General features: G+C 37.6%; 2 protein-coding genes across 2 annotated transcripts; one reads left to right on the forward strand and one right to left on the reverse strand.

The window, feature by feature from the left end:
• efhb (EF-hand domain family, member B) lies at positions 1-6,692 on the reverse strand. Its single transcript, XM_062423139.1, has 13 exons — positions 6,630-6,692; positions 6,435-6,494; positions 5,434-5,577; positions 4,830-5,007; positions 4,199-4,309; positions 3,814-3,943; positions 3,575-3,682; positions 3,424-3,491; positions 3,160-3,314; positions 2,589-2,796; positions 1,528-1,777; positions 603-780; positions 1-147 (listed from the first exon to the last, which is right to left on the reverse strand). Exons 1-13 carry the CDS (start codon positions 6,690-6,692, stop codon positions 1-3), a joined length of 1,800 nt encoding a protein of 599 aa, XP_062279123.1.
• Positions 6,693-7,595: 903 nt separating this feature from the next.
• rab5ab (RAB5A, member RAS oncogene family, b) lies at positions 7,596-17,553 on the forward strand. The gene is made up of 6 exons (XM_062421950.1): positions 7,596-7,755; positions 10,885-11,114; positions 12,376-12,527; positions 13,406-13,528; positions 13,953-14,046; positions 15,280-17,553. Exons 2-6 carry the CDS (start codon positions 10,949-10,951, stop codon positions 15,393-15,395), a joined length of 651 nt encoding a protein of 216 aa, XP_062277934.1. The 5' UTR covers positions 7,596-7,755; positions 10,885-10,948; the 3' UTR covers positions 15,396-17,553.
• The last annotated feature ends 949 nt before the right edge of the window (positions 17,554-18,502 follow it).

Raw genomic sequence — 18,502 nt, forward strand, 5'->3', positions numbered from 1 at the left:
CTACACTGCTTTTATTTCCTTGAGTACATTTCGGAAAACCTCGACACAAACTTCCCCGTCAGGATGCTTCATGGACGCCAGCTTCCAGGCTTCCTCAAACGTCTCCTCTGAAATATTCACACCCACATTCCCGAAGATCTCTGAAATCTGTGAAATGGAAAGATGAGAGGTGTCAGTAACAAAAAACCCTATTTCACTAAAACATGGTTGTGTTATAACTACAAGATTTGTGCTTTTTTTTTTGTTAAAAAAAAAAAAAATCTTTTACTTCTGTTTATTTGTTTTATCTGCAGTGAAGCCACACAACAGCAGCAGGAGACTGTTTATAACAACAGATTTATCTGAACAAAGAAACAAATAATATGAAACAGGCTGGAGGTGGAACAGCAAATTCAATCAACTGTTCCTTGAAAAGTAAATATGAAAAAAGTATTAAACCCCACAACAGTAAATGATAATTATAAAAACAGATACCCAACAAAGAAAAAATAGAGTGAGACAGAAGGAGATAAAAAAAGAACAGTGTACTGATTCTGCAGGACAAATTCAATTTTGACAAAAGTCAATATTATCTAGGTATAAATCCTGTGCACTGAGCATACCTCCTTCTTTGTACGAGGACAGAAGAAGTGTTGCTCATGAACACCTTGCAGGGAGTGAACTGAAGGATGCAGGAGATCTGCAGCCGTGGATGTATCACCGTAGTTGTTCGTGTCACAGACTCTCTTGATGCGTGGAGCCGGGAGGTCGGAGCGCACAGACGGGATCCCAAAGGCGCGGCTGCCTATGGACAGAGAGAGAACAGTTGATGAGTAAGCAGATTTATGAGATAGAAGTAAATGCAGTATAAATAAATTAAATTAAGAGTGCTTTGGTAGCTGAGTGGTTACAGTATAATTGCAGCGTCTTTGGTTCGACTCCAGCAGGGGATCTTTGCTGCTTGTCATTCCCCTCCCTCTCTCTCCCTGTTTCCTGAACCATCTACTTTCAAATACCTAAAAAATGCCCAAAAACTATAATATTTATGTATAGATTATGTCCTCACAATGCCGCATATAATGCAAGTGCTGCAGAGGATTTTGACTCATAATATACAAGACAGCGAGACTAATAGGCATTGTAGTACTGTTGGAATAAAGTATTTTTTCATATTTAACCATATGTTATCATATTTAATAATGATATAAATAATTTAAAAGCTAATTTATTTTATGTTTCCCACTAAGGTGATTTCAATCAATTCAAGACATTTGCATGTAAGAGGATGTGTCAACACAACATTCCCCATTTCCAGTGCTTCATTTTACACTTGATTCACCTGCTTCCCCGCTTTACTGTACACACATTCTGGCCCCAAATATACAGTGTTGTCACCCATAAATCCCACCTGTTGGGTTTCAAAAATGTCATATGGTGAAATTGAAACTACAGTCATTTTGTCTGTTGTTTCCTTCAGTCCACAGCACACACACACGTAGTGCTGTGTAATAATGTGTACACAAATGTGGTGCAAAACACACTTGTCACAGCTTCTCTGCTTCTGACTTACTTGATGGGAACGGACCACTATTGCCGGCCCCAATGAGGGAAGAGGAGGTGATAAAGTGGTCTTGGACCGGCCTGGGTTGTCTCAGGATCCTCAGAGTCTTCAGTGAGCTGCCTGGCTCCACAGGCTCCAGGTCCTCAGGCTCAATTAGAGGCTTAGAGGAAATAGGCTGCTCTGACTCTGACGAAGGCTTCGTCTCTGTGTCGTCTGGTGCCGTGTCAGTCTGGTGCTCTGCAAGAGATACATACAGCAAATGTTCCACAAACCAGGCCTCTTGTTATTAGTTATTTTATCCACATAAACAGATAAAACATTTGGGTCCAAACAATATACAAAAATCATATACAAAAGGAGTCCATTAGTATTCAAATGTAATACATTTAATAACACAAAATCCCATCTGGCAAACTCTAGAAACTTGCTGATGTTCCAGTAGTGCAACAGAAGTGTTTAACATAAATACAATTCATATATCAGTGTCCACAAAGAGTAACAGTTCAGTCATGTCCATATTTCAATGTATGGTGTATTGATGCCATTAAGTGAATCGACAGATATAAATTCTCAATCATCTCCTTTCAGTCACTCTCACTATGATCTTGTTTCTCTCTTTTCTTGTCATTTCAACAACATACCACAGGGGGTCATCAAGCATACCATGACGCTGCTTGCTTTTCTCTCAGGTTATACTGAAGGGAGTCCTGCACCCAACAGGCAGATAAGGTTTGGGTTAGGGGTAGTAGACCTAAACCCAAGTAGGGATGTCACTGCAGTCATGTAGTGAGATGCATCAGACTTTAAGGGCACTTTTAAATCAAGCCTCACACCCAAACAAGATAGCTGATGAAAAAGCAGCCTCAAAAATATTTAGTTTGACTCCAAATGCAGCATCATGGTTAATATGTAGCCTCTGTTTGACCCTGATGTAGAATAAGGCTTAACTGAGTCACATTAATTTGAAGCAGAACTAGAAATGCCCCTGTGAAACATGATTTTGGATTAAAATAACTGAACAGCAACTCAGCAAATACATTGAACTGACCGTTCGTGAGGATGCTTTGCTCTTCTCTGTTGATGGGCATCTTGCCCTTCCAGTTGAGGAAGTTTGCAAACTCCAAGAAGTCGATTAATCCGTCTTTGTCTGTGTCACAGTAATTTATCAGATCATCCAGGACTGGCTCGCTCACATCCAGCTTAAACTCATGGCACACCTCCTTCAGGTCGTCCTTGTCAATCATTCCTTTGCCTTTCTGGTGATTTACATTAACAGATATACATACAAAATCAAACACTAATTCTGTCACTATTTGTTATTTGTAGTAACTTATATTGGTGAAAAACTACAGTTTGTAAGACTGCAATGGGAGAATTGTACTGTAGTAGCATTATTTACCTTTTAAACTCACTTATCAATATCGTAATGCAACAGGCATACATTTTAACATGACTTGGTGTCTTTGATCATTTGAATAGATGAATTATTGTTTGTGTTACACTGAACAAACTGGATTTTTTTTCAGGTTACTTTAGTTAAACAGTCATTGAATTAAGAGTACAGGTCACCAGCATTGTGTAAAAGTGTCACCCAGCCTGTGCAGTGATTTCACTCGTACCTTATCATAATGCCTGAACGCCTGCAGCAGGGAGGGGAAGTTGTGGAAGTTGACCTTCTTGATGTGGTGTCGCACTGCGCTGACCAGGCTGCGCTGCCTGTTCTGGCCTCTCATGTACCAGCCTGGCTCCGTGGAGTGGATTACACCTCCGACACCTGTGGAGGGAGCAGGCAATATGTAATTACACAAAAAGCTCAACACAGTGTGTGTCTTGTTTCTCAAATATGTAACCCAGGAGAAAATGTATAAACTTGTAAACTCTACCAAGTTCATCTTGCGGTAAGAGAATCCCAAAGGTGTGATCTGGTGAAACTTTCAAGCTGTTTCCTTTCCTGAAATGAAATGAGATTAATGACAAAATAAAGTTAAACACAAGTTAGTTAAGTATAATAGTCAAAAGTTCACAGAATTGGACAGAAGAGATGTGACAGAAACTAACACACACTTCAGTCTGCCAGTTTGTGGTGCCGTCTTTTCCCTGAAGTCAGTAGATCTCTTCCAGACCGGGTTTGGATTGTAAAACCTATGGCAGCATCATATGAGTGCAAGGTCAGGTGTGATTTTGTCTCCAAAAGTAGATATACACACTAAATGGCTACACAGTGTTATGGAAATGAACAACAAACAATGTGACTACTTGTTTACATTGCTTACTTCTGTGTCTCCCCCACCCAGCGGAGAGTTTTGCCGAGATTACGGCCGTCGTTGAAATGAGGCGTGAGGACCCCAAACCTGCTGTCTTTACTGTAGTGGCTCCAGTCATACTTCCTGTCAACTTGCTCACCTAGAGTAGAGCAACAATAAAAACAACAACAAATAGACTGATAAATTTGATGTGAAAAATCTGAAATAATGAAAACAAAAACAAAAAAAATCAACAAAATGCAGCTACACACACACAATTTAAAGACAATATCACATTTAATTACATTCTGACCAACCAGCTGCTGGTTATAATAGTAAAGGCATTATGCATTTTATGAATATGCAACTTAATGTAGCTTTCAAGTCATATTTCAGACACTTTTGTTGTTCTTACCAACAAAATAGGCATTGTGGCTGCGGACATAAGTCTTGTGTCCCTCCTGCACCTCCGTCTCCAACTCCTCTGCTGTTTTTGAAGGGTTAACAATCTCACGTGCACCCAAACCTAAAGGAACATGAGACTCTGGGTTATTATTATAGTTTTAATTATTAGCTTTTATTTTTATTTAGTTCTTCAGTTCAGATTAGTTTTAGTTAGTTTAACAAGCGATTAAGTAGTTTTAGTTTAGTTTTAGTTTTCCAGGTATTAGAAGAAGTCAAACTGAACAGGACAATAAAAAGGGAGAAAACAAAATGACAACAAAAACAAAGCTGATTTTATCTGCAATTCAGTTCAGTTTTAGTTAGTTTTGCATTGTTCATTTTTATTTTTATTTCAGTTAACTTCATTAACTTCACCACTAGTCTTAGTTTTAGCTTACTATAATAAACCTGGTGAAACTAGTGATTCCTTACTTAACTTTAATTAACTATAACACTAAATTGTATTATATATTTATTATATATTATTGTATTTTGAGGGAGTAGTAACATAAATGCAGGGTTAACAGTTAACAGCATTTGTGTCTTAACAACCTATTTTCTCCTTTTTGACCTTGTCTCACATTGGACGTACTGTACTGTACCTTTTAATGTTTTAACACCAAACGTTGTTTCGTCATTATACCAGGAGGGAAGTCCAGTCTGCTGATCATGTGACCTGCCCAGAGGTGCTTTCTGCCTGGAGGCGTACGCTGCTTCACTGAGCTCCTGCAACTTCTGCTGGAACAAAGTGTTTTGCAGAGCACTCGGGAAGCCTCTGTCCTGTCGGAATAACACAAAACTGAAGAATTTATATCCACAATCTGGTCATGTAGCATTTAAATACCATATATATAATATAATTGATTCAGTTTCACCTCTGTGAGTATGAGAAAATAGTACACGGTTAAACAAAATTACTGCAATGTCACTGCTGCTGAACTAATCCATGAGCCTATATACCAAAAAAGAGTATTATTAAGTTATAAGGTAATCATTCATGAGCAACTTAAAATACCAAAATACAAGGTAATGTTTTCACAATTTGATTAAAACCTTTATTTTGACAGTCTTAATCTCATCACAGTTTAATAAATCATTCATTGTCCTAAAAATATATCATCCAACCAAATGTCTGGTAGTAAAAAACCCTCCTCTTTTAACCCACAAGGGCGTGTGTGTGTGTGTGTGCTCATCGATGATACTCACAGTGAGGGAAGATCTGGTGCTGACGCCATGAACAACAGTGCTAGCAACATCTGGATCATTTGCCTTCCCTTGGTGCACTCTGATGGCCCCTGGCTCTGGTTGGACGTTGTTGCGGAATTTCCTAACCACTGGTGGGGTGCGGGGCTGAAAAATGACAAATAAAAGTGTTAAAGGATAGATCCACAATTTGTGTCTAAATGAAACAGTTTTTTCTTGCCATAATCATTTTTCCTGTACAATGTAAGTGATGGAGGACAAAATCCACAGTGCAAAAATGTATTTAAAGGTTTATCTGAAGCTAATATGAAGCTTCAGCCATCCAGATGAGTCGAATCAAGTAGATTTATTTCAATGTTACAGTCTTTTAGTACCAAAGTCACTCTTTTTGTTACTAATCTTCCACTGCAGCTCTACAGGGAAACACAAAGAGGGAATTTAATGCTAAAAGGACTGTAAATGTGTCAGATATCCACTTGATATCACTGCTGAAGCCTCATATAAGCTTCAGATAAACTTTTAAATGACTGTGTAGAGACACTGTGTATTTTGCTCATTATCACTTACATTGAAAGCACATTTGAAGGGGATCTTTTAGCAGTATGAACAGGAAGAATAATTACAGCCAGGAAAATATCTTTCACTGTTCATGGACATCTGACTGCTGTTTTGAGACAGACTTAAAATTGTGTGAACATGTCTTTTAATGTTGTTACCAGCATCAGAGAGAGAGGACATTCAGCCTCAACATTTATAGAGCTGTCTGCTACTTCACATGATATTCACACATTTATAGTTGTTGCAAATGCACCCAGAGACAAAATTGATATTGTATATTTAGACACACACACACACACACATACACGCACACATGCACACGCACGCACACACACACACTAACACACACACACATACACATTAACAAACACACACGCACACATACACACGCGCGCGCGCACACACACACACACATACATACACATACACACATAATATTGACTTACACCTTGCACTTCTTGTAAGCAGGTCTTTGTGCTGTCTCCTAAAGGTATCAGTTTCCCAGCCTGGTGTTAAAGGAAAAATAAAATAAAGCCTAAATATACATTGTACAGTATCAAAGACACATGGTTAGCATATTTAGCAAAGAAAAAAAAGCTTCCCTCAATAGTAAGAAGACAACGCTGGCACAGTTGACTTACCCTCGGTATGTTTGGACAACAATCGAAGTATTTCACTTTTTGAGATGTATTTCCGTCAGTCATACTTCTTGTTCCTCTCTTAAATGTTCTCTGGAGAAACTTTGGACAACTTTCTGCAGCCCTTTTGGTCGGCTGCCCGGACGCTGAGTGGTACACCTGTTTGGGTTTCGTTGCCTAGCAACACAGGTCATTAGTTTAAATTGAAAACATCTCCCATGTTAATGTAAAGTTTGGATATGGAGATGGAAATCAAGACCCATGTAAAAAAAACATTGTGGATATTCTTTTTATTTAAGTAGGCTATAAACGGGTTTTTATTGACTTAAAACAGGAAGAGTCTTAGTTGTTTGTGTTTTCCCCCCACATTATTCAGTATAGCCTATGTGAAAGAACATAGGGGTTCACAAACAACACATACGAATTATAAGGAAAAAATTTAGATAATTTCTCATTATTTTGAGATACTAAATCATTATTTTGAGAAAGTTTCTTATTATTTTGAGATACTACAGTAAGTCAGTATTTTGAGATAGTTTCTCAGTATTTTGAGATACTAAGTCATTATTTTGAGTGGTTTTCTCATTATTTTGAGTTACTAAGTCATTATTATAAATCATTATTTTGACTTACATGATCTTTTTTTCATCACATTGGAGGAAATAATAAATAAATAAATAAATAATAATAAATATATTACACGTAGTATCATCGTTATTATTATTATTATTATTATTATTATTATTATTATTATTATTATTATTATTATTATTATTATTTTTATTATTATTAACATATAGTTTTTCCTGGAGAGGCTCTTACCAGTAAATTGGGAACAGACTCAGACAGCTGATTGGTCGGCGGCGCTGTGACGTGAGCGGATTGTCAGCTACAGTCATCCGATCTGTCATCATCCTCCGAACGATGCGAAAAGGGAAGTTAAACAAGTGAGAGAGAGAAGAGAGAGGAGAGGAGAGACGTCGCGGAGGAGCCTTATGAAATCAAACGTCACAGCAGCTGACCGGGTAGTCTCGATACAGCACAGTGAACAAGGACACTGAAAGACTGCTAACAGATAACACCACCTTCTCACGTTAACTGGGCTTCATTTTTAAAGAGAGAGGAGGAGGTAAGTGAGTAACGCTAGCTGCTATTCGCTAACCGGAGAGGGCCACACACAGCTAAGGGCCAAGCTAGTTAGCACTGTAACTTATAACGTGAGTGGGGGTGGCGGTGGGGGGGGTTACGACTAAGCCAATAGGCATCAGCTGCTATGTTTGGATTATTAACACATAGAAGTAGACACTGGTATAATATGATAAATGTTTTTTTTAAAAGACGCTGTTTTTAGCCAAACCCCAACTCGCTAAATTAGCATCAGACAGCTAACTGGGAGGTTAGCTTAGCTGTCACTAGCTGTGTACACACCCAAACCTGCATTATCTGTGTGTTAGCCTATCCAAATGTTAGCCCTTACATACACACAGCAGATATGATAGGTGTAACCCCATATTTATTTAACCCTTACACGTGTTAAATCATGCTTTATTACATGTAAAGATGGTTTGTTTTTACAGGATAAACACTCTAAACTTTACCTTAGCTAGCCGTGTTGCTAACCCTAGCATTGGTTACTAATTCTTGCCAGTCAACAACAACAACAACAGAAGAACAGGTTATTTGTGGTTAACTGTGTCGTAATGAGATTTCGACGACGTTAACAGTAATTATTTTTAGGACTGGTACTTTGTGTGTACTCGGATGGTATTGAAGCATATCTAAAGTGTTATGTGTTATGGCTTAGTTAATGTGGTTTGTTGTTGTTGTTATTCAACCCTTTTTAAAATGTTACAGAGCCACATCATATATAAATATATATAATCATGAAGCATATTCTCTCACACATATATATACATGAGTCCAGACCTGTGTCAGTCATACTAATCCCTTTTGTAACAGTCTGCTTCACATTACTTTAAAGCCACAGGCACACAGCAGCTGCCAGAGGTTTGTTATTTTTATTTTATTTTTTTTAATCATTGCTTGAAGTTAAACAGATTTAAACCTAGTGGTAACTTTTGCGTCACTCACTGTCAAAGGGTGGAGAATTTACTTCCACTATCTGCCAAACCCTGGTATGTTTTTTTTTTTTTATGCCGCAGCCATACCTGTTACATTTTGCTTGATTAGTCACTGTGGCAAGCTACCAACTATTGTTGGTAAGAGGAAAGAAAGTGTGGTGAGTAATATGAAACTGTTTTGTTGACTCAGTTTCTAATCAACTGCAGTATATTGTTATTTCCCACTATTGTCACAGGGACATCTGTGATATTTGACCTCCAGATTCTGACTGCTTCGTTATATATATATATATATATATATATATATATATATATTATAAGTAGAGCTACAAATGTATTTATTTATTATGGTTTATTTAATAAGGACAGATACAATATACATAAACAGGCTAGAACAACTGTCTGATGCAAGTATCACAGTGTTTATAGCTAATGCTAATTTGCATTATTTCCCCAGGTAGGCTTTTGTAAAAGTTTTTGTGAAAATATAAAAAAAATAAAAATGGAAAACAAAAAGTTAAAAAAAAGGAAGTAAACCAAGTACATTAGCACAATAAATACAATATAGCACACAATGAAAAAGAAGGCAAGCAAGGTCAAACATGGCACACAGTGCTATAAGATACACATAAAACTAGACATGAGGATATTTTTGTTGCTGAATTAACCAGGATTTGGAGAGTCTCTTGAAAGTGTTTAGCTAATTGTTCAAAGTGTTCAGGTATCACAGATATATTGATATCAGCATATACATAGACCGATATACACCAATATTTTTATTTTAAGTTATATTGGCTGCATTTTATGTATATTTGATCCTTTTTCTTAATTCAAGTTTAATATACACATACATAAGTTTGTGTTTTGTTATTTATAGGAATTTATAATTATTAAATTCCTTGTAAAGTAAACACTGATATCATTTTGTACAATAAAGCTTATAGTTAAACTGTAAAATATCACGGCCTCTACTGCATATCTTTGTCACAAGTGTTTGATAACCATATTGCAAAAAAGTGTGTGTTTTATGTTCGTATTCTGTAAGATTATTGGCCAACATATATTTTTTACTCCCTTATATCAGTATCGGCATCAGCCCCAAAAATGTGATTGTTGCTCATATCATGATTTGGGAATATTGGTGTAGGTAATTAATGAGATGCAACCCTCAAGAGGACTTTTATGCTCTGTAATTGTACCCACTCTGGCATTTGCTCTGTCATGCACCTGCCCATTCACTTCAACTCTCTCAGAGCCCTGTGCATCATTTTTCACATATAATATAATATTTGTAATAGCTGTTGCTTGTTCAGGTGTGATGTCCCCATCCCACCCCGGTCACACTGTGTTTAATCTGCTGCCCTCAGGCTGACGTTACAGGACAGTTAAAACAAGGACAAGCAGGTTAAAAAACAGTTTTTATTCTAGAGCAATTACTGCTCTAAATGCTCCAAAAATCTGATCCTGTATTAAATGCAACAGCAATTTTGAGTGTAATATTAAAGGGGAATTGTGCAGTACTGATTGGTAGCGAGTGGAATGTGTTGTGTGTGCGTATTATGTGTTTTAGTTAGTTTAGTATTTCGTTAGTTTTAGTACTAATTACTCATATGTTTTATTCCTTTACCAGCACCTTCTTTCTTTTTTTTTATTTCAATTTCGTTGTACATGTACGATGACAATAAAGACTATTCTGATTCAGATTTTAATGGCCATGATGTTTCAGGCTCATTTACATTGACACAACACAGTGGGGGAAAAAGTAGCAGCGTTAGGGTGAAAGTGATATAATAAAATACTATACAGCTAACAATCTCTGTGTAAATAAATCTGCAATATGTGAACGAACAATAAGAAGAAGTTCCTGAGATTAGATACATGTGTGCAATGTTCCTGGAATTAACATAGTAAGGACAGCATCAGTCTTTTTTTAGTAGGAGTGGGAGGTACTGGGAGCTGTGGTGTTGTACAGTCTGATGGCTCATGGTATGAAAGAGCCCCCCCCTGAAAGCATTTTGAGGCACATGGCTAGATGAATCTGTGGCTGAATGTGCTCCTGAGCCGCCTCACCAAACCTGTAGATTTAAATCTCAACTAAAATGAATCTCCTGGTTTTTTGTTGTTGTTTTTTTGGTAACACTTTGCTCTCTTTTCTCTCTTTTCGTTCTCCCACTCAGGTATTTTCCACAGTTTCCCACAGCACGTCAGCGTCCAGAGGAAGAGACCGAGTGTGAGTGTGACATGGCAAGTAGAGGCGGAGCTACACGACCCAATGGGCCAAACGCAGGCAACAAGATCTGCCAGTTCAAACTTGTGCTTTTAGGAGAGTCGGCAGTGGGGAAGTCAAGTCTCGTACTTCGTTTCGTCAAGGGACAGTTTCACGAATTCCAAGAGAGCACAATCGGAGGTATGCACATTCATAAGACCGTGTTTTTGCTTGTCTTCTGGGAATAAGGCTGCAAAATTGTACAATAGGATTGATACATTTACACACTTTTATTTACATTTTTCGCTGCTAAGCTGGTCATTTTATATCAGGAGATTTGCAATGAACTGAACAGGAGAATAAGCTTTGAATAGATCATCAGCATAAGGCCTACAACAGTCATCACAAAAGTAGTCAGAGGCGTAGCTCTCATTCCAGCAGAGGAAATGGGTTGAATAGTTGTTGAACACCCAAAGAAAAAAAAAACAGATGGTTGCAAACAATTCAGGAGAGCAAGGGTGAAAATGAAGAGATGTGTTTTCAGTTTATAACTAAAAGTGGAGAATTGAGAATGCAGGAATTACCGAGCAGTGAACTGTGGAATAATTAAGTAAATTCCCAGACATTCGTTCCCGGTTCCCGGCATGTCCAGCAGCTCATGTGACGTTCAAGCTGTCAGTTATCATCTGCATAATCTTACACTTATTGCTCGGAAGCAAACATACGGCTTCAATGGAAACTGTAAGGGTGAATCATATTCTATCTTTTGCACAACTTTGCTATTTTTAGGCTCATCTTAAAACCAGAGAAACACCTGTAGAGCTGTAAAAAAGTAAACCTGCTCAGACTGGAAGATTAGAGAAGATCAAGCCAACAGGACAGCTAAAGTTGAAACTGAAGTTATCTGTCCTGTTTAAATATAGATAGATAGATAGATAGATAGATAGATAGATAGATAGATAGATAGATAGATAGATAGATAGATAGATAGATAGATAGATAGATAGATAGATAGATAGATATATTCATTCCCCAGAGGGGAAATTCTTTGTATCCAATAGCTCATAGATATACACAAATGAATAAATAAATAAGAATAAATATAATCATAAAACCTAAAAGTTAAAAAAATAATATATACAAAAAACCTAAAAGTTATATGTTAAAATGCAATGAAAAACCAATAAAAATCATAATACATACTTAAAAAGAGGGACTGTATTAATCTGTACCTGGAATGATTAAAAAAATGTGTCTCCCATCCCCCTTGATGTCTCAGCACCAGTCCAGATTTTGGACCCACACTATAAAATGTGTTTGATATTACCAGATAATCCTTCTGTTTGTATCTCGAGCATTAGTCTTTAATTATTACCCCTCACAGAAAACACATTTTAGTGTAGCGCAGCAGCTATAGGCCCCACTTTTGTCATCAGTTGCTTTGTTTTTTGCACCCCTGCAGCTGCCTTCCTGACTCAGACAGTATGTTTGGACGACACAACAGTCAAGTTTGAAATCTGGGACACAGCTGGTCAGGAGCGCTACCACAGTCTGGCTCCCATGTACTACAGAGGTGCCCAGGCAGCCATTGTGGTCTATGATATAACAAATGAGGTGAGACTGCTGGGGGGGTTAATCTTCTTTGTTGTTCATATTTATAAATCATATGCTTGTGGTATTCTCAATGAAGTTACAGAAAAGGATGAGGAAAAAGAAAACATTTATAGATGTGGAGTTTATGACTACTATGTTTGGTATAAAGATACACATGAAAACAGGCGGTGCAATACACGTTCCTGCCACTAGTTTAATGTTACTCCACAGTATGAGAGTTGGCGGCGGTAACACACACAAAGAAACAAAGCAGTGTGGCTACAAAGGCAGAGAGAAGAAAACCACAAGCCAGCAAACATGTATGAAAACAATGCTCACAAAAAAGAAGTCAATGTTGCAGATGTTTTATAAGAAAGGAAATGCATTCAACATGTTTGTCGGAGCTCAACGAGGCACACAATGTTATGTGATGTTAACTTTGATAAAAGAAGCAAAGCACAGAAATATATGAAGTACTTTCTGACACCTTCTACTCAACTTTTTAAGAGTTTTACTGCAGTAGATTATCTTTTTAACATAAAGTCCGGAATAAAGAAAGTTCTGAATCTTCACAGGCACTCCTATGTTTTTTGTGTGCACCTCTGTAAAGCATATGGTCTCCCAAACTGTAGAAGTGGTGCTTTTACTGCACCTGAGGACATTTATTTGTTTCATATTTCATCAAAAGCATCATTGTAAGTGTCTTATCTGGACCTCAATCAAAAGATTAGCAGGAGCCTTGCCAGACATCATAGGAAGGTTGTCCCGTTGTCCTCATCTTGCTATCACATGGGTCTTATTGTTATTTTCACTAACCGAGCCCCCTCCCCTCTCCTCCCCTCTCTCCCCCCCTCCCCTCTCTCCCCCAACCTCCTTTTCCTCCTTGTTCTGTTGGCTAGGAGTCATTTGTACGGGCGAAGAACTGGGTTAAAGAGCTTCAGAGACAAGCCAGTCCAAATATTGTAATAGCTCTGGCTGGGAACAAGGCTGACCTCGCTAACAAGAGAGCATTGGACTTCCAGGTTTGTGCTCTTGAGATCCTGATTAAATGAATTGGAGGATATGAACACAGCCACAGAAATCATTACAGTAATTGGGAGTCTACGGCTGTTCAAGCTAACATAAAACTTTTTTTTTTTTACATTTTTGGACAACTCTGCACCAGAGAACACAGCGAAATCAAGCCAGTGTTTCAAATGCAACATTGCTTATTAAATACAACTATGAACTATTGTATATAACTATTACAACTTAAGGAAGCACTTGCATATCATATAATGAACTCAAGCTTTATCTATCCAATACTGATCCATTTAAAAAATACCTGGATGGGGCGTGATCCTGTGGACTACTTTAGGAAATCCTTAACACTTATTTATTTTATTTTTTAGTACCTGAAGTTATTGTAATTAATAATTTGCTAATGTTTTGGTTTTACTTTGACAGGATGCACAGTCGTACGCAGATGACAACAGCTTGCTTTTTATGGAAACGTCAGCAAAGACCTCTATGAACGTCAACGAGATATTCATGGCCATCGGTGAGTGTGTCACTCTCTTGTGAAATACGGAAGAAGAGTTTAATGATTATAATGTCATTATCCCATCAAAAATAACTAAACTATGTATCACTACACTACAAATCAGCTGTGTCAATATGAGGGAAGTTTAAAGGTGCTTCATTTGGTGTGTTTTCACATTTGAGAGATGTCACTTTATGTTATGAAGACTGTTACCACACAAACTATGAGGAACAATCAGTGGCCTCTGATCTGATTCATAGGTAGTTGGTTGTGCTTTTGTTCCTGTTAATTGTCTTTTAATATTAAAACTACAAATTCACAGAAGTTCAAAAAGGATGTTAATACTCGCCGCAGCTCTCAGCATCACAGTGAGTGCATTGGATGATTAATAATGTAAAAGATAATTAAACTGAGGTTATTAGAACAAGTAATCACACAGCAATGATCTGCCCTTTTTTGTGATACTTTTGTATTTGGATTCAGCCGCTATAAGCAGTGCGAAATATGTGTTTTTTTACTCTGTATGCTGTTTATTCATGAGGTTTTTTGTTTTCTTGAAATACAAAGCCATCAATTTAAGTCATTATAAGGCGGTATAACCCACTGCTTTGTGTGCCAAATTGAAATGGAGTGAAAACCACATAAAAGCAGCACTGTGCCGGTCCAGTTTTAAAGCGGACCCGTTCTTATTGATCCATATCGTTTGGTGACATCTCGTCATTTCCAGCACAGCTCCAGACAGCTTCTACCTGACTCCAGGTCTAATTATCCCATTTGATTGCAAACACCTGTGTGGATGTGCAGGAGCTTTATTTTAATTTTATTATTATTTTTTATTGCACATAATAAAAAAATGCATAATACAAAAAAGTATTACATGCAAAAATGTGTTTGTTGTTCCCTTATAAATCATGTCAGTATCCATGAAAAACAGCTGAACTTAGATTTTGGTGCTTAATGGGTACACTTACCCCCTAAAAATAGAAAGTAATCAAATGTAATAAGTTACATTACTTTGACTATGTCATTGAAATAGTTACATTACTTGTTACATTTTAAACAGAGTAACTAGTAATCTGTAAGCTATTACATTTCCAAAGTCTCCTTCCCAACCCTGGTTATTAAGCATCTTTAAAATTAATTTGGGGCTATCTGAGCGTGTGTCATCTCAGGTGTGGTCGCGTTCCTGTCTTATCTGATCATTTCTTGATGATGTCATCCCTCATCTTCTTCTTGCCGTGTCATTTACAGCAAAGAAGCTACCCAAGAACGAGCCTCAAGCTGCCGGAGCGAGCAGCGGGCGGAACCGGGGAGTGGACCTGACAGAGACGGCCCAGCCCACCAGCCGTCCCTGCTGCAATAACTAACCCAGCTCTTCCTGTTCATCCTCCACACACACACACACACACACACACACACACACACACACACACCCTCACACCCTCACACTCACACACCCCTACTCTGCCCCTCTTCCTCCTCCTCCTCCTCCTCCCAACTGAACAACATCTGGACATCGGGCTCCTTGGCTCCCTGACGTCAGACCTGACCTTCACCCTCACTCCCCTTGGAATAGCTAAAGACTGTATAGCTGCATTTCTAATACCTTTTTTTTTTTTTTTTTTTTTTGATGTTCTTTTTTTCTTTTCTTTTTTTTAAAAACTTTTTTTAAGAAGTGTATATCAGTATAATGGATGCATGTATCACTACAACGCCTACACACAAAAAAGACAAAACACACACACACATTTTTATCTTTTATTCAGTTGAGAGTTAGACTAAACCCCATTTAAAGAAAGAAAGAAAGACGAGTGAAGAGAGAGAAACCTGTGAACGTGTGATTGTGTCATGTGTGTATTTTCCCCGAGAGTGATTTGCTGATGAGAAGGTGTAGCCTCATTTGTCACTTCACAGGGTCGACTGGGTGCGAATGATGTTGTCTTTAAAAATACTGTGTGCGGGTTAAGTTTTGCTCACAATCAGAAGAAGAAGAAGGAAAAAAAAATGTTCCCATCTTGGGATGCTCGGCTTCTCTTAACTGTTTTGTTGTGAGAGGCATCGATGAGTCAAGACAGTGCAAACAGAGCCCTCCACCCTCACCCTTCCTCCGCCATCATCCTCCTCTTTCTTCCACATCTGTTACTCAAGAAGACGTCTTTATCCAAGACTCCTAATGGAAAACGTGCAGAAAATGAATTTGGTACAGTCGTGTTTTCTTTTGGAAAAGGTTTCGGAAAATAAAAGAAACCCCAAAAAAAGTAAACGTTTAAAAAAAAAAAAAAGAAAAAAAAAGGAAGATAAAAAGCCTCAGCGTAGCTCTGGCTTCCTTCCTATTATTATGTGCAACCACTGTCGTTTTTTTTTTTATTATTATTATTAAAAGCAAAAAAAAGTGGAGACTAATCTTCATCTGTAGAGTGATGTCACGTCGCTGTTACATTATATTAAACAACAGTCGGAGTCTTCATGGTGTGGGAATAAAAGGTGGCGTTAACGTGCAGGAATGATCGTCCACAGCATGGGAAGACCAGGAAACGACACCGCCGCGAGCCGCCATGAGAGTGGTGTGACAGGATTTTTGTAAATTCCGCTTTGCTATTGAACGAATGCTTTCATGTCGCAGCATCTTTCAAGTCCATCACAGATGTCTTATGTTTTAAATTTCTGACGCTGATGTGGCTTCACTCGGGAAAAAGAAAAAAATCTACTTTGAAGACTGTTGGAACATCCTGCTTTGTGAATTTGTCTCGCAAAGACTTGAAACATATACGACAATTTCTATCTATGTTTAAAAAACTCTGTAAATCTGCTCTGTTTCTGTTCAGGCCAGTAGTCAACTTGCATCAAATTGGGTGATCTGAATCAAAGGGGATATTTTTTTTTTCTTTTTTCTTTTTTTTTTTTTTAGGATAAAGTTCATACAGCACACAAACAGAAAAATTGGACTACTACCCATTATCACAAGTCTGTGGAAAATATACTCTAATGTTGTTATAGGGTGCAATGTCGTCTTCTTCCTCCTTTAGTACAGCTTGCAGAGCTTGTGAGCTCACCAGGAAATTTATCTAGAGATTCCGAACAATTGTACAGTTCAATATAGGTCTGCTTTTTTTTATTTTATTTTATTTTATTTTATTTTATTATTTTCTTTCTAGACCTTGTCACAAACTGGTCAAATGTTAAGCAGTGTTGGTCTTTTTAGGTATATGTAGTGTTATTAACAAAATCCCTCTCTGGTGTCTTGTTACTTTACTCAGAAATGGTCCATGGTCATGTTTGAAAGGAACTTTTATTGCATTGCATTGCACAGTGTTGATCATGTTTTAATTAATGACTGCCCTTCGATTTTATATGACGGACTGTATTGGACTTGCTAACCTACAGCTGTAAGCAGGTAGCATAATTAACCTAACTGGTGGTCTCTCTTACAGCTCTATGAATTTTAATGATGTAAAACAGCATTACTAGTGATGGGCTGATCAGTTTTGAGTGTCTGAATACAACTTAATAAATTCAATAAAGAGGTCTCTTGTACGCTTTTTTTGCTCTGATCATATATATAACATTTATTAAAACCTAATTTTTCTGGTCACTCGAGGCAAAGTTCATCACAGCCCATCCATAAGTTCAATTTCAAAGTGGTGCAAGAAGAAAAGTCAAAGGATCATTCTTAACTATTCATGTCTGTCTAAATGTTGCTGAGGAAATCCCTTTAAAAACCCCAAAATATCAACCTCATGGTGGTGCTAGAGGGAAAGTTAGTGGATCAACAGAGTCAGTAGGATTTATCTTATAGATATTTCATTCGGAACCAAAGTGGTGGATCGACCAGCACAACCATCTCCAGAGCTTGAAAGGCTAAAAAGAGCAGTCATGGTTAATACACCAGAAGCTGAGATATCTTTAGAGTCAAGTTCCAAAACTGCTGAATCCTACACCTCACACAGAGCAACACAGTATAGTCAGGGGTGGATTTAGGAGTTGACAAGATCCGGGGCTAAACCCAGAGCCACGAGGGCCAATTTTTTTTACATGCGCAGAATTTAATTTTACTGCATTTTATGACTACTGCAAACATTAATAGTAGTGGTTTATTTTGGTCCTTATTAACAAGTCCTCCAGTAACAATGCACACATAGAAATACATACATTAATAACAATCAGGAATTAGATCAGAAGGAAAACAAATAATATTACATTACATTACATTATATTTAGTATTAATTATTACATTTTGAATTGCATTTTCACTCTGACTCAACTGAAATGTCTTCAGAAGTTTCACTCTTCATAACAATTGTTATAAATTCAGTCAGCAGGTGGTTGAAAAAGTGACTCATCAGATTTTTTTTTAGGTTTTTTTTTAATTGATTTGGGGCTTTTGAGAAAACATTCGGGGCTGCTGCTACCCCCTAGCTCTGCCACTGAATATAGTTTTGTTTCCTACCTGGGAAACATCTACATTTTTCAAACT

This window comes from Scomber scombrus, chromosome 7, assembly GCF_963691925.1.
Source record: "Scomber scombrus chromosome 7, fScoSco1.1, whole genome shotgun sequence".
In the NCBI taxonomy this organism is placed as follows: Eukaryota; Metazoa; Chordata; class Actinopteri; order Scombriformes; family Scombridae; genus Scomber; species Scomber scombrus.